Source organism: Erpetoichthys calabaricus, chromosome 2, assembly GCF_900747795.2.
Source record: "Erpetoichthys calabaricus chromosome 2, fErpCal1.3, whole genome shotgun sequence".
Taxonomy (NCBI): domain Eukaryota; kingdom Metazoa; phylum Chordata; class Cladistia; order Polypteriformes; family Polypteridae; genus Erpetoichthys; species Erpetoichthys calabaricus.
In genome coordinates, this window is record NC_041395.2 from 88,828,636 (window position 1) to 88,845,544 (window position 16,909).

At 36.4% G+C, this 16,909-nt stretch overlaps 1 protein-coding gene across 1 annotated transcript in view; it reads left to right on the forward strand.

The window, feature by feature from the left end:
* Window positions 1-16,909, forward strand: part of LOC114646085 (metaxin-1-like) — a 68,572-nt gene that overhangs the window by 18,070 nt on the left and 33,593 nt on the right. Inside the window, exons 2-3 of the mRNA XM_028794074.2 lie at window positions 10,109-10,178; window positions 10,368-10,447. Coding sequence (XP_028649907.2) covers window positions 10,109-10,178; window positions 10,368-10,447 — 150 coding nt within the window. The remainder of the gene's footprint in view (window positions 1-10,108; window positions 10,179-10,367; window positions 10,448-16,909) is intronic.

Consider the following 16,909-nt stretch of genomic DNA (forward strand, 5'->3'; position numbering starts at 1 on the left):
AATCTAAATATCATTGAAAATCTGTGGATAGATCTCAAAAGAGCAGTGCATGCAAGACGGCCAAAGAATCTTGCAGAATTTGAAGCCTTTTGCAAGGATGAATGGGCAAAAATACCGCAAGTAATGACTCTTAGCTGGCTACAAAGAGCATTAACGGGCTGTGAAACTTGCTAAATGGGGTGTTACTAAGTACTTACCATGTTGGCTGCTTTTGCTTGAGGTCCTTTTAATGTTTTTGGTATTTTGCACCTGTGAATGATGGAAATAAAAATGTAATTTTGCATTTTTAAAAATGCTGAAAATAAATGTCATCTTTAACTTTATGCCTTTTGCTGATCAGTTCATCCTCTGCTCACTTAACTATTCACAGTAACAGACATTTTAAGCAAGGGTGCCCAGACTTTTGCATGCTATTTTGTGTGTGTGTGTGTGTGTGAGTGTATATATATATATATATATATATATATATATATATATATATATATAAACTGAAATCATTCTTTAAATGCAGAAGTCTCTAGAGCATTCCTAAAGTTTTCCAGCTGCTTAATCGAAAATATATCCATCCATCTTTCCATCATCGGCTGTTAATTGAGTTTATGGTTTTTGGAGGCATCTATATACTACAAAAACTTCAGTAATTTGTTTTGGAATATGGTAGCACATATGTAAGATTTGAGCAGCTGTATAAACATTAAAAAGTGCAACTGGCATTAAACACTGAAAACTGAAATGATGCAATTGTGCTTCCTGCTTCTTGTAATGATTCTTTTTGCTGCATTTTGGGGTACTATAGTAAAGTAGTGAGAAAGCAGTTTGAACCAACTGAAAATAAAGAATGATAATGCCATTCTTGCATAATTAGAATGCAGCACTGTAAGAAATAACCTTAGTTTTTGGATATAAGGGAGAACTTTATTTTCCCCAGGGAGAATTTTGACTTTGTACAGAAGCTCTTTAAATTAAATAAATAATAACAAAAATTATATATATATATTAATACACACACCAGAATGACTAAAAATAAAGAAAATTTAAAAAGGAAGAAAATGTCTGACTTTCAGTGGGAGGCACAGTGAGGCATTATGCAGTTGGTATATTACAAAAGGGATGAAAAATGGTTACAGAACAATTATAATCAAAAAAACTTAATTACCAGTACAGTTTAATTTTGATCCCTTTTGAATTTATATTTGACCAAATTGTATTACAGTGAGAAGAATTTCTCCTACTTTTCACTAATTCTCTTAATTTTCTTGAAGCTTCTTGAAGCTAATGACTCAAGATTTAATAGTCCTCCATCTGTCCATCTATCTTCCTAAGCTGCTTATTCAGGACAGGGTTGTAGTTATAGTTTTACAAAAAGCATAATCATGCAGGTGAAAAATTGTGTCTTTATATATTCGCACCTAATGATGACACATGCATAGAGAAAATTTAATTTCATGAAATTTAACTCTAGATTAAAAATATTTTTAGATTTTTTTAAATGCAATTCTCATGAACAATGTGAAATGCTGTATTTGATACAGCTGTTTTTATTCCAGGGATGTCGTATATATAGATTTAATGCATATGAGGATAAAAACCTTTTAACAGCCACTAGTGGAATAGTTTTTCTCAGGTCATATTTATATAAATAAGCAAAATCTATTGGATCCATCAGGACTCTGTTTTTGCTGTCTCATATAACATCTTTGTATCCTCTTTGAACTTGATTTTAGTTTCTGAAATGGCACATATTTTGTCTTGTTCAGTTTTCTGAAGTAGCTTCAAAGTAAAAATATAAAATGGAATACTTTGTAAATTCAAATCCAGTTTTGTCAACATTTAATATGAATCTAATAGTAATTAGTGGTTCACTGTTAAAATGAAAAAATACAAGTAAAAAAATAGTTAAAGTAATATTTACTCTTTTAGAGTACATTAACATATGGCTGTTATTAGTGTTTGTTTACTTGTTTCTATGGTAGCAAGCATATTCTCCAGATTGTGTATTAATTGTGCTAACCTCCTGTAATTACCAGTCAGTATTCTATAGGTAATGCAATTTATAACTTTGTTATTGTCTGCAGCTGCACAAACAGGATGTGTTGACTATGGGCATAGTACTACTTTCCTCATAGGGGAAACATACACAGTGTCATTTGCAGACAGGAAGCAGTGTTCTTGAACTGGAAATGTGTTTTTGGGGGGGATGGTGGTGGAGGCAAATGAAATACTTGAGCAAACAGACTCTAGCTAATGTTGCACCAGGTTGCATGGTTGAATTTTTCAACCAGCTTTAGTAGTATTGTCTATGTTGCACTTTACTGAAATGATTACTTTCGTGTTTTCTAACTGTGTGAGAGAAACAAAATTCAAAGTTCATTATAAACAACTAGTAATGCATCCTTAAGATGATTTTACAAACGTATATAGGGGGCTTTTAAAGTAGACAAAAAAATCTAGACATTATTCATTTGATTTCAATATGTATGTGAAATTTAAATATAAAATGGACTCCAGTTCAAGGTAATTTTGGAAACAGTTTAAGACCTTAAAAATCCCACAATATCTGAAGTTTTATAAATGTAACAAGGCTAGCGAAAATTCTTGGAACTTCAACAGCAGTTGTCAGTTGAAAATGGTTATTTTACTGGTGAGCAAAACATAAATTAAGCTTATCTGAAGTTTGTGTATATGTGTTTATATGTGTGTTCGCATGCATTCAATTCCCATCATCAAGAAATATGTTGGGGAAACCTAAAGGAGAGCATTACTTCATCACACTGTAATGGTGATGAAGGAATGCAGGAGTAAGATCTTAGCTATCCATTTTAAATAAATGTTATAGCTTGTAGCCAATTTTTCTGATACAACTATGAGTAAAAGTCAGTTTGTTTTACAGTTTTTCTAATCAATTTGTTGAAATTCTCTGCAAACAGTAAATCTATGTCTGTTCTTCCCATGCAGTTTGCATGCAAGTAATACCACTGTACGTCTGCTCATCCATTTGAACCAGCTGCATTCAAGTCAAGGGCACAGGGTGCAGGAGCCAACAGTTCCAGTCAATTAGGAGTACAGTAGTTAGTCTTTACATACTATATTTGAAAGGATGTATCATTGTTAATTATTATCAAAATTAATAGTTAAGTCTCCCATATATAAATAGACTAATAAAAAAAAATTCATCCATCAGTTTAGTAAGCTGCTTATCCAGTTCAGGGTCCATGGGGAGCTGGAGCACAACTGGGCCAGTTCATCACGGGAATGCTCCCAAGCACACACCCATATTCAGTCATACAGGGCCAAAATACAGTCGCCAATCAACTCACATGCACAACTTTGGGTTATGTGAGGAAAAGCCACACAAACATTGAGGAAACATGCAGACTCCATACAGGCAGTGTTTAGGCTGGGATTCAAGCTCAGGATTCTTGAGTTGTGTGGCGGAAGAAGCACTAACTACTATATTATATATAAAACAACGTAGAGAAATTTTATAACCTTTTAAAATAAAACGAAGGTTACTACAGTTACTCTTAAAGCAAGATTGAAAGTGCAAAACTAACAGAACATCATCTGACTGATGGTTGATATGGTCAGTACTGAAATAATTTATACATGTATATAGTACATATATAGTATGTATTTTGCGAAAAGGGTATGTTTTTTTTTTTTATGAGCCATTTGACACATTCATCCAAGAGGCTCGGTGTTCATGTTTATCTTTTAAGCAAGAATGTTCAAATTATAAGCACTAAACTTTTTGATGATATTATGTTTGTTCCTACAAAAGGTATACATTTAAGTATGGGTGGCAATAAAGTCCTGTGCTAATGAAAAAGATTAAAATAAAGTTATTTTCAGATAAAAACTGACTTTTTCGTGGCTAATCAAAACAGAACTTTTACAATAAGTAATTTGTGTGAAATGGCACATTAGCAACCCCATTGTTAGTAATATTTAGCTCACACAGGAATAAACACAAAGTCTATTCCTAATTCTTAACCCAATATTTAAATATTTTGTACGAGACATTCAAATCTCAATTGTGATCATAAGAATTGTTTATGAACACTTTAAACATACTTCAGTTTTCTTTTTTGTCTGAAGCCTCCTGACTCACTAGTAGAAGAAAACCTCCCCATATAATATGCTGTTCAGCACATCTCATCTGTTATCTGAAAAACCCTCATTTTTAGGCCGTTTTTGGATCATAAATTTCACCGTTATCATAAAGAGTAAACCAAAAGGTGTCTGCAACAAAAACGATCACAAAGACTTTAATTTGTGCATACCACATCAACCAACCCCAGAGGTTTGCATCCAAATGAAATACAAGCAATATTCCCTCTAAGATTACTGCGTGAGAGATCGCTCATATATTTTATGAGCGTCGCTCTGAAAAAGAGCTGAATTCCAATCAATTCAGCTACTCAAAAATGAAATAAAAACTGACAATAACCAACCAATTAAAACAAATTTCAAACTGAATCGTTCTATATGAAACAGATTATGCTGTTATTTCTTTGTCACCTAAGTAAAAAGTTGAAGAGAGTTCAATTAATACATCAAAGAACCTGTGGCTGGGGTTTAAAGCAGAACGGCAGACAGTGTAATGTTTTGTTAAAATGGATTTAACCACATTGTGCAGGATTTGCAAAATATGCTTGAAAGCAGGGTCTTTAAATAATTGAATCTTAGTAAAAGCATGGAATAACTGGAAAGTTGACCAGTCGTGTTTAAACCAAAAATCAATTGAAAAGTTTGAAATTAAAGACTAACGGAATTTAAGCAAGAACATAGAAACAGAAAAGGAGTTATGCACTAAAAACAAGCAACATCTAATGAGGTAAAAGATTTAATAGATAACATTTTGCTGTGAAAAAATATTGTTCTATGTTGGTGATCCAGGATATACATGCATCAATTCAACAATCAAATCCGATGTGTTAAATGAAATTAGAAAATCAGCCTACCATGCTTTCATAGTCATGAGTCATAGTATGAATCAATTGACATAACCGTCTCAAAATTGTTAATTTTATGTATTAAATGTATGAAAGAAAGTGAATTCATTTGTAAGACTATGTTCGCTGGCAGAATAACATTAACAGCATGTGACGGTTCATCTATTCTTGGGGCTGTTCAACAGTTTTATATGGAAAACAAGCTACATTTAAACCAGATGGTAATGTTTACCTCAGACTGTGCGTCAGTCATTCAGGGCAAACGAAATGGACTAGTTGCTCTCTTGCGGCAGTCCATGCCACACTTATCAGAGTAAGTTGTGTGGCACATCATGAGCACCTAGGTGTAGATGAAGCTTAGAAAGACATTCCTCTGAGTGACATTGAGACTTTGCTGCAGATCATCTGTTAAGAAGGAAAGGTTTGTAGGACTTCTCAAAGCTGCAGCACCAGATATGATTGTGTTTAAACCACTAAATGAGGTTCAAGATACTTGTAGCAGCGCTACTTAAATTGCCTACAACTCCCAGCAGCCCTGGCATCATTATGTCATTGAGCAGATACAGGGGTTGCTAGGAAGAAGGATAATTAATCTCTCTGTTTACAAAGGAGCAAAATAACACAGAGGGGATCACTATCATCTATAGGTGTTTTTACGCATCACATACTGTTGGATTACAACTATATCCGCCATGGATTATAGTTTCTGTCTGGATGTATGTTTTGTCCTATGCATGCTTGTTCATTTGAATTCATCTTGGTTGGTTATGTCTTCATCTGGGGAGCCTTCCCAATCATGACAAATCTTCACGCTGCAACTGGAACTTGGTAGGACAAATCTTTACATTACATTCAGAGAGCTGTTCACAGGCGTTTTCATTCTTCACACCGTCGTCATCTGCACCTGCTGTACTGGACTGTGTTTGGACTTTATCATTAGTATTGATTGTTTACTGAGTAGCGTCTGGTGTTTCATGTATGTAGTGTTTGTAAAGATTTATTACCGGCGGGGAACTGGGGAGGGCTTTTGCGTATATGTTGTTTGTTTAATAATTGTTTTTTGCCGTCTTTATTTGTTGAATACATCTACTTTATTCTAATTATCAGTTCATTGAGCCTCTTTATCCGTGTTTGTATGTGTGTGAGTTTGTGTGTGCCCAGTCAGGCTGGGTGTGTTTCTGGGATCCCTGTAGTAAAATACACAAATCAGTCTTTGGATGGTTACGGAAAAATTAGGAGCTAGAATTGTAAAAACATTTTCAGATAATGGTTACATTTACTAGACAACAGGATCACTGCAAGGAGTTGTTTTCACTTTTGCGCATTTGTGGCACATTTCAGGCCTAAAGTGCGGACTGTGAGAGAGGATTTAGTCTAATGAACCAAAAAATGAAAACAAAGTCTAGAAATCTCTTCGGTGATGAGCATTTGGAAGACTTTTTTAATTCTGCATAGTTTGATAATGTTCATAGAATTTATAACTTATGGAAAACAGAAAAGTTCAGAAGAAGTAGTGAAATTTTGAGTAGAAATAAATTTCTTTTATAAAAAAAAAAAACCTGTTCTATCAGTTAATGTTTCAATAATTAACATTAAATATCCATCCATCCATCCATCCATTTTCCAACCCGCTGAATCCGAACACAGGGTCACGGGGGTCAACATTAAATATGCAATAGAGTAAATAAACGTGTGATTTTTTTTTTTTGTGCCAAACACAGAAATGCATTGCTAATACTGACACTCAAAAATGCTTGTTTTTTTAGAACTTCTTACTCACATGAAAACAAATTGCACATGCTTAGCCACTCCTTAGAGGGAGCATTGGGTACGAGGGGTCAGAGTTACTCCTTTTCACAGAACTTTGGAAAAACAGGGATCAGTAATATAAGCATCTGTCATTTCATGGTATTTCAAGGTTAATGATCACAACAATGACAATATTCTTGATACTTGATTCTTTATTGACGGTCCTAGCCCTCAGAAAGCCACTCCCAGAAGATTAAAAATGGCAATGTTCAAGCATAACCATGTGAGGTATCAAGTATTTTGATGTCAGTGATTACAAATTTGATGTTATTTTTTGATCCTTTACTAGGGATGTGGACCTCATTGGACCTCTGTTGCGGTGAAAAATTGGACAGAGTTCTATTACAATCAAGAACATTTAGACTTTAAACAGTTAAATTGAAGCATGCATTTTAATATTTGAAATATTTGACATAACTGATTTTGTTTATTATGTACGTCTACCTCATGAAGTAAATCATTCATTTTTTATGAACTTCCAGAGTTAAGGGTTTACTTTAATACAGACTTTTTATTGTTTCAAGTGAAATGCATTTTGGTGACTGTTTTAAGTTAACATGTCATCCTTAGCATTATTCCAAGGTTTATAGCAGAAGGTAACTTAAGAAGTGTAGTGTTTTTCTGTTATTGCAAATTAATAAGACATATCACCAAAATACTTGTTTGAAAGTTTATCATTTTTCAGGAATCGAGTAGGGTTATGGACAGTGGTGTCTACCTCATTTGAACTGTGTGGTCTTTCAGCAGATGTTTGTAATAATATGGCTTGTTTTCCTTCTACAATCCTATCCTTTAAACAAAAACACTTTAAGAAAATTGTATTTTATTTTGCTCATCTAGCATGTGGCAAACTAACAAAGTCTTTAATTCAAGTCGTGCACTTGGAGACAAAATAACAGGAGCCAAATAAAAGAAAATATGTTTTATGGGTATATAATTGTATCTTTTTTTTTTTTTTTTTGCTTTTTGTAGGCTGTTCAAAAATGACATCCACATCAAATCTCTCTTATCCTCTTCTCCATTCAGAATTTCCTTAAGGAATGTTCAGATTTCCCTCTAGCAAAATGGGAAGGCGAGAGTGAGTGGGAGGCTATGTTTGGCAGTGCTAAGCCCATTTTTTCCATTAAATGTTTCTCTGCCTTTAACCGTCATTCCGGTGACCTCATTTGCCACTGGTGAAACATGTATGTATGGAGAAAGAAGTAAGATATAAGCTAAGCTCGGTTATTTTACAAGATTAACTGTTCTGTTAAGAAAATGCCAGTTCAAATCCATGTATGTATGCATGCTCCAGTCCCTGTAAATTTTACATTTTTACATGCTAAAATGTAGTACAGGAAATATCCTAGACAAATTTTAAAAACAACAAAATGCTATTGTAGACTTTAAAAATGTGTAAAATGTCATATATCAGCTGTAGCAAATTATCTTTAAAATGTTTTTAAACTAATGTTTCTATTGTTTGTCTAGTAGTTGATTTCTGCACAGTAAAAAATGTAATGTTTAGTCACCACAGTATCTTGCTTTCAGTTAATATGTTGATTTTACTAATGGTCCTACATGGAGTATAAGAGCTCTTATGTTTCTTTTAAAAACGTTTGGCTGTAAATCGAGACTGGACTTGCATGCATTCTGTCAGTGGAACATTCCTGCTGGCATAGATTGACTCCCTTTTGGTTTGTTTTAGCAGGACCACTGGGGCTGTCATACCCACAGGGAGTGCTTTATGCCAGCTGGCACAACTTCTGCAGCATCTTTTGTAAAATATCACACTTGTGGACAAAGCAACAATTTTGTTTTATTGCTTTCTTTTATGTAGGATGTAAAGTTGGATTAATGATAGTTGACACTTCTAGGTTATATTAGAAAAAAAAAAACATATGTAAAGAGGCCAAAATTCAAATCAGTTGGACATTCCAGCCATGGCCTTGTCTCTGATTATGTAAAGCCAGCCAGTGACTCATTCATTCTGCAATCCCCCACAGTAAATCCTAAATGAAGCATTTATGTAGGAGCAGCCAGCCCTGCTTTTTTTCCCTTTTTGTCACAAAATTAACTTCAACTTTTAGATCTGCTGTGTCAAGTATTTTTTTTTTCTTCAAAAATACCATGTCTGCTTAGATGTAAAATCATTCTAAATCCCTATTGTAATCCACAAGTGTTATTTTTTTTTGAGTGCTGTGTTTCTTGATGGTTATCGGACCCTTTGAACTTTAGTTATTTAGAGTTCAGATACATGATCACCACATCTTACTGCCTTCTGTGTGTGTTAGTGCTTTTGCAATGTTGTTTTCTGCATATGATACTGGATCAGCAAGTCACTTTGGCACATGTTGTTATTAAAGGGTATTATGTTGGCTGAAGAATGTGGATCCATAAAAATGTCTAAATCATGACATGTGCAAGCATTTAAAAAGAAAGTAGAATGAACGCAGGAAAATAAAACCAGGACACAAAAAAGGCAGAGTTTACTTCTACTTCAAGAAGTTACAATGAAAAAAAGTGTGAGGCTTAGGAAAAATTGATAAACATACTGAATGTAATGTGTTGCCACATAATACTAGAAGAATGCCAGAGTTAGTAATTTCCACTGAATTCTTGAAAATAAAGCTTGAATGGGTGTACTAGTTATTTAGATTAATAGGCTATCTCTAGTTTGGAAAAATCTGTGGGTACATATTTAAATTTCAAAGTTTATTGCTATGGAAATTCAAGGCAAAAATTCAAAGAAGATTTCTTCTCAATGTTGTATTAGTAAACCTGGAATGGAATTTGAATAATCAGAACACCATGTTACTTAATATATTAAATATTTATTAATAAATTGAGCTTTTTGAGTTTTCAACATAGAATGTTTATCTAGTTTTAACCAGTCAGAAGTCCATTGGAACAGTTCATCATACTGGGAAATATTGGACATTTAGGTTCTTGTTTAAGCCACACAGCCAGTTTTAGGACACTTTACGCCTGACTTCATTGTAGTGGGATTAATAGCTGTATTAATTTTAGTATATGTAGCCATATAAGTATTGTTTGCTGCATATCTACTGTTTTCATCACTTTAAGCAATCTAAACTTATTAAGGAATCTCTTCATTAGATAAAGTGAGGTCTTTTCAATAGCAGGGAAACATCTTATTACACTTTTTTTATTTTTTAATTTTTGATTTTGGAAGTCTGTATGCTCAAAATTTTTGAAGACCCGAGTTTGAGATTGAACTTTTTCTTTGTGCATCTTTTTTGTGTCATGTACCAATTTCACTGAGAAAAACGCTATATAAATGTAATGAATTATTAATTATTATTTCTCCAAAGCTATTTGACTTTTGTTGTTTTCTATGACAGGCGTATGCTAGATTCTCAGGAGCTCCTCTTAAAGTGCACAAGATCACTAATCCTTGGAAGAGTCCCACAGGTAAGAATAAGTTATTATATCTGTTTCATGTGTAACAAGTAAAGAAAATGCATTTTCATATTCAATTGTTTCAGGGATGAAGTTAGCATTGTCCGGTTAACTTTCTGTCTGAGTATTTTTCTTTTTTTTTTTTTCTTCATTTTACATAGTATATGCAATGTATTAAATAATTGTTTTTTGTTTGGACAGGAAGTTTACCAGCCTTGAAGACAAAAGATGACGGCTGTATATCACAACCTCATAAAATGATTATTCACTTCAGGAAACAGGTTCCCATTAGATTTTCTTTCGACTTTTAATTAATCTGTAATGCAGGCTGGTGCTCCATGTATCAGTTTTATTACCTCAAATTCAAAGATCAACAGTAACTGCACACTGAACTTTGCAGGTGTTCATAAAAATTTAGATTAAGCACATCTTATTGTTTTAGTTTTCAGCTTTTCCTTTCATTACATAACTTTGTGCATGAGGGACTATAAGACGCTTTTTTTTTTTTTGGAGGGTGTGTGTGTTTTTGCAATGGCACATGGTAAATTCACCTGAAATCTGTACTTTTTGCATGAGTCATAAGCAGTTCATGTTTTATAAGCTTGCCAAGAACAAAGAAAACAAGTTGAAAAATGTACATATGTCGCAACACTTTGGGTGTATTTGGGGATGTAACAGTTAACTGTTTTTTCAGACTTGAAGCATTTTTAGTCTTTGTATATTTGCTTTAGGGCGGCACGGTGGCGCAGTGGGTAGCGCTGCTGCCTCGCAGTTGGGAGATCTGGGGACCTGGGTTCGCTTCCCAGGTCCTCCCTGCGTGGAGTTTGCATGTTCTCCCCGTGTCTGCGTGGGTTTCCTCCGGGCACTCCGGTTTCCTCCCACAGTCCAAAGACATGCAGGTTAGGTGGATTGGCGATTCTAAATTGGCCCTAGTGTGTGCTTGGTGTGTGGGTGTGTTTGTGTGTGTCCTGCGGTGGGTTGGCACCCTGCCCAGGATTGGTTCCCTGCCTTGTGCCCTGTGTTGGCTGGGTTTGGCTCCAGCAGACCCCCGTGACCCTGTGTTCGGATTCAGCGGGTTGGAAAATGGATGGATGGATGGATATTTGCTTTATCAAAAAGACAAACATGAATACATATCAGTGAATATTTTCTCAAGATAAATTTGGAACATAAATTATTCAGTAATTGGGAATGTGCCAGTGGTTTTTAAATGATAGTGTTTGAAATTTAAAAAATGTGTACAACTCGCTTTATAACTCAACAAAAAATTAACATTTTCTGACAAATATATTTGAAGAATAAGTCTATCTTCAATAAAATCAGTCCAATGGTATCTGCATTATTTCATGTGGATAGACCGACTGACAGACGTGATGATAATGTAAAACAAAAAAAAAACACTAGTCATCGCTGGTTAAATTGTCATTTTCCAGGTTAAGCAGCCTGCGACGTTATCCAGCATGACCGGTTTGGCAGTGGGCCAATGATGGTCTGGGGAGGCATATCCTTGGAGGGTGGCACAGACCTCCACGTACTAGGCAATAGTACCCTGACTGCTCTTAGACACCAGGACGAAATCCTCAGAGCTGTTGTTAGACCTTATGCTGGTGCAGTGGACCCTCGGTTGCTCCTGGTGCAGGACAATGCACGGCCTTTTGTGATCAGAGTGTATAGGCGGTTCCTGGATGATGAAGGTTTGATGCCATTGATGGGCCAGTATGTTTCCCCAGACCTGAATCCAATTGAGAACCTCTGAGACATTATGTATTGATGCATCTGATACTACTGACTGTCCAGGATCTCACTGATGCCCTGATCCAGGTCTGGGAGAAGTTTCCCTGAGACACAATCTGCTGTCTCATCAGGAGCATTCCCAGATGTTATGTGTCACATTATGAGTTGCCATGCCAAGTTCGATAAGCCTGTGATTTCAGTTTTTGATTTTTGGTGTGATGTTGAATCCAGCCCTCAATGGGTTGGTGATTTTGTTTTTCATTGACCGTTGTTACATCATTTTGTTCTCAACAAATTACACAGTATTCGTCAGTAAAGATTTTCCACTTGAATATTTTGTTCATTTTGATCCGTTGTATGATTTAAGTGTTCCTTTAATTTTTTCAGCACTGTATATTTATTTATAGAGCCAAAAAATAAGGCTCAAACATTCCAATTAACAAGTTTAAATAATCGAATATAATCAAACATAGATTAATGATTGTGGATGTTATACATACTAATATTATAGTAATGGCTGCATAGGAAGAACAAACACCAGCAGCTAAAAAACAACAAAATCCTAATGGTACCTGGACAAATGATATTTAAATACAAGTCACAATGTGTTTGCAGCACAGACACACTAGCTGTATGCTACAAGACCCATGCAACATTGTCATAAGCACTTCTTGAATTGTACAGGCACCAAGAGTGACAAAAAGTAAAATAATAATAATAATAATAATAGTACAGTGTGGTGCTAGTTCCTTTTCATGGTTGCTTTTATGCTTCTGTGTAAGTTAAGACCACAGCAAGGTGAGAACAGCAAGCAAAGTACATATATTTTGGGGTAGGTGATCTGCATTGCAAGTCTTAATTTTGGCATGGATCAACCCCCACAAAAAGAAGTGACAAGTGTCCAAGGTCCATTGATAATGTACAATCAATATAATGGCATTCAAAAAAAAAAAAACCTGTTGCCACCTGTGGACTCACCCAGAAAAGCCACTCCGGCTTGACTTACGAGATTGTCACGGTATCAAGTCAGGATCTGCATAATGTCAACTTTTTTTTTCTCTTTTACAGATGCAGCAATATTTTAATACCAGTGGCCTGTATATCTGTAATTACACCTCATTGTTTTAGGCATTATTTGTCAAGCCAGTAGCCATGTAAGACAGAGGACATAGCATGGTGACTCTTTAAAGCGGGATTTTTAAAGCGTTATAATAAAAGGAAAATCAGAATTATCACCATTATTTTCTATTTTCTTTAATTAGAAGGTCTTAGTATTAACAGTCAGGGATCCCCGGTGTATCAGTGAATGAGACAGAATCAGATGCAAAATGATAATTTCAGAGCACCTGAAAAGCTTATAGAAAAGCTTCTACAAGTACACTTGAGGGACTGAAAAAAAATAGTCTGTTGTGAAAGGATCTAGCAGTATGTTTTACTAAAAAAGATAACCATTCAAAATTACGAAATGGCTGATCTTGGAAGTGAAGTGCAAAAACAGATCTTTAAAATACTGCAGCTTTGCATCATGCATCTGGGGTATCGTGATGCCACAATTACTAAAACAATCAACCATACATACATGTCCTGATGATCTATTGATGGTAAAAACAGTTCAAATAAAAACACCCTATTAATGGCATGCTATTAGTATAATATACACTGCCTCATTTGGGAATGTGCATTGTGAAGTAAATCAGGTCCTCAGTGAGCCCCAAACCCCCCAACACGAACACACACAGAGTCCTGGGCTCAAATAACGAATGGTTTATTCATCCAAAATACACAATACTTCTTCAAGTTAACAAAAAGCACAGGTTTTCTCTCCACAATCAAATTCTTCTCCACAATTCTATTTACCACCACACTGCCCTCTCCCAGCTCCGACTTGCCTGGGTAAGGGAGTGCAGCCCCTTTTATTAAGGATCCAGGAGTACTTCCGGTGCCAGGACCACTGCCCGATGGAAGCACTTCCTGGTCATGTGAAAGTCCATTATAGCAGGGAGCTTGTCGTTCTGCAGCGCTCTCTTGTGGCACTCAGTGACCCCAGCAGGGCTATTCAGCCGGACTACATCTCCTGGCCTGCCCTGCTGGCTTCCTACTGGGCACTGATATCCAGGGCTGCTGCAATCTAGCATGCTGGGAGAATAAAAAGCCCCCAGTGACATCTTCCCTTTTCAGTGGGCTGCCCATCCATCTCTTCTGGTCTTTCCTTTCGGGTCTGATCCCCTTCTCCTCCCCGGCCAGGATGCCTATCTGCATGTTAGGAACCATCCCCTCTTCTGGGCGGGATGCCCATCCAGCCCATGTGGCATCTACAACATGTATCACCAAATTTAGTAAGTAAATTTGAATACATATTCTTTATAACAGTCTGGATTATTAGCTAATGTAACAGCACTCCAATGACGTAGCAGTAATCTCACACAGTGGAACTTCTGCAAAGATACTTTAACATGCTTAGACTTGGTTTTATTACCAGTTGATAGTTTAGCAGTTTGGTTTTTACTTGCTTTCTTGTTTTAAGAATATCTAGTTCTGGAATTCATACACACAGTGATTTTGGTCAGTTTTTTATTTATTGAAAATACTTTGCCAATCAGACATAAAGAGAAACAAAACCCAGAAAGGTGCCCCAAAAAGAAAGAGAGACCCTAGAAACAGAACACAACTTATAAAAAATAAACAAATAATCAACATAGATATATGCATACGCATATACACACTGTGAGGACCATGGCAAAAATGTTAGCTTGCGCCTGTTAAGGTATTCCATGCATAATAGTCGGAAAGGTGTTCTTTTTTTTTTTTAAACCAAAAAAACCTTTGTACATTGTGGCCGAAAAGTTCTAAAGTGCTTCAGACCACTGGACTTGTTTCCAAAATGCACTCAAGGTTGTTTAGATGTTCATTTGCATACTTCAGGTGCTGACTCTACAATGAAAGTCATATTTCTTCAGGTGCATCACCACTCCAGAGTCCGCTAAATCTTCCTGAAGGTCTCTTTTAGTCAAACGGGAGTATTTATGTGCCTTTCTAGCAAATCAAGAAGTAGTTCTTTCAGGAAGGCTTCTTGGTCTTCCATGAACTTGATATCCACCAGTCCTGTTAACTGACATTTCTTAACATTACAAATTGATGAAACAGCTACCTGAAAAAACGCTTTGCTATTTTTTTTTTTAACCTTTCCCTGCTTTGTGAGCATCAATTATGTTATTTTTCTGAGTGCTAGGGAGTTGCTTAGAGGAGCCTATGGCTGCTGATTGTTGGGACAAGGTTTGAGGAGTCAGAAAATTTATACAGATTTGCAATAAGCATCACCTGGGGTTTCTTTCAATTCAAAGTTATTTCTTTACAATCATAGTATATAGTAATTTGCCCCATAACCTTGTGTTCTAAAATAAAGCATTTTTAAATAATTTTAAAAATACTTGGTCTGTTCTAGCTGATTACAGTGCAGCTCTGTGTCCATACCTGATTAAACAAAAAAACCTTAAAATTCACCGAATATATCCATCTTTGAAGTGGCAAGGTTTCGATTTAAGAAATTCATTCCGTGTTTATGAGGTATCCTTGTGATAATGGAAGAAAACTAGAAATAATCATTATGTCACAGGTTCTTGGTCTTGTTTTTTTGAGGTAAGGATATTTTACTTGCTTGTTTGTGTGCTTACAAAAGCCATCACTCTATTATAAAAAAAAAAGCTTGCGACGAGACTTTTTCCCAGGGACGAGACATGATCTTTTGAAGAGAGACAGTGTCAGAGACACTTTCACTTCCCACGAGACGGACAAGTCATGTCATTATTACAATCATCAGATGCAAGTCTTGTGATACACATGCTGAGCAGGTTAGAGATAATGGAAGTAGGAAAATTCAAAAGTCTCCAAAAATGAGACTAAAGATTGCATTAGCGCAAACAATCTGAAAATATTACTTGGGGAAATAACGGAACAGCGACAAAGAGATTGGATATTCAGGTGCTGTACAGGCTTTTAAACAATTGCAGCTCTGCACGAAATGCAGATCAAGTGGCACTGCAGCAGCAGCAGCAAGCCAACAGCTTCTCGAGCAAAGAGGAGGTGAAAAAAAATACCTGTTACTTGTTTCCCAATATATCACTGTTTAAGAGGGGTTTCGGAGGAGAAGCCGCGTCTCCTTGGGGTGCGCCCCGCCCCCCTTCTTCACAACGGTGCCTACCGCTGCTGTGTGGGGAAGGGGGTTAATGCAAACGAATTGCAGAACATGCGTGAGGGCAGCAGCAGCACGGCAAAAGCTGCTCGAGCAAGAAGTACTGTACAGTAATCCCTCGCTATATCGCGCTTCGCCTTTCGCGGCTTCACTCCATCGCGGATTTTATATGTAAGCATATTTAAATATGTATCGTGGATTTTTTGCTGGTTTGCGGATTTCTGCGGACAATGGGTCTTTTAATTTCTGGTACATGCTTCCTCAGTTGGTTTGCCCAGTTGATTTCATACAAGGGACGCTATTGGCAGATGGCTGAGAAGCTACCCAATTTACTTTTCTCTCTCTCTCTCTCTTGCGCTGACTTTCTCTGATCCTGACGTAGGGGGTGTGAGCAGGGGGGCTGTTCGCACACCTAGACGATACGGACGCTCGTCTAAAAATGCTGAAAGATTATCTTCACGTTGCTACCTTCTGTGTGCAGCTGCTTCGTGAAGCGACATGCTGCACGGTGCTTCGCATACTTAAAAGCTCAAAGGGCACGTATTGATTTTTCAGTTTGTTTTTCTCTGTCTCTCTCTCTCTCTCTCTCTCCCTGCTCCTGACGGAGGGGGTGTGAGCTGCCGCCTTCAACAGCTTTGTGCCGCGGTGCTTCGCATACTTAAAAGCCAAACAGCCCTATTGATTTGTTTGCTTTTCTCTATCTCTCTGACATCTGCTCCTGACGCGCACTCCTTTGAAGAGGAAGATATCTTTGCATTCTTTTAATTGTGAGACGGAACTGTCATCTCTGTCTTGTCATGGAGCACAGTTTAAACTTTTG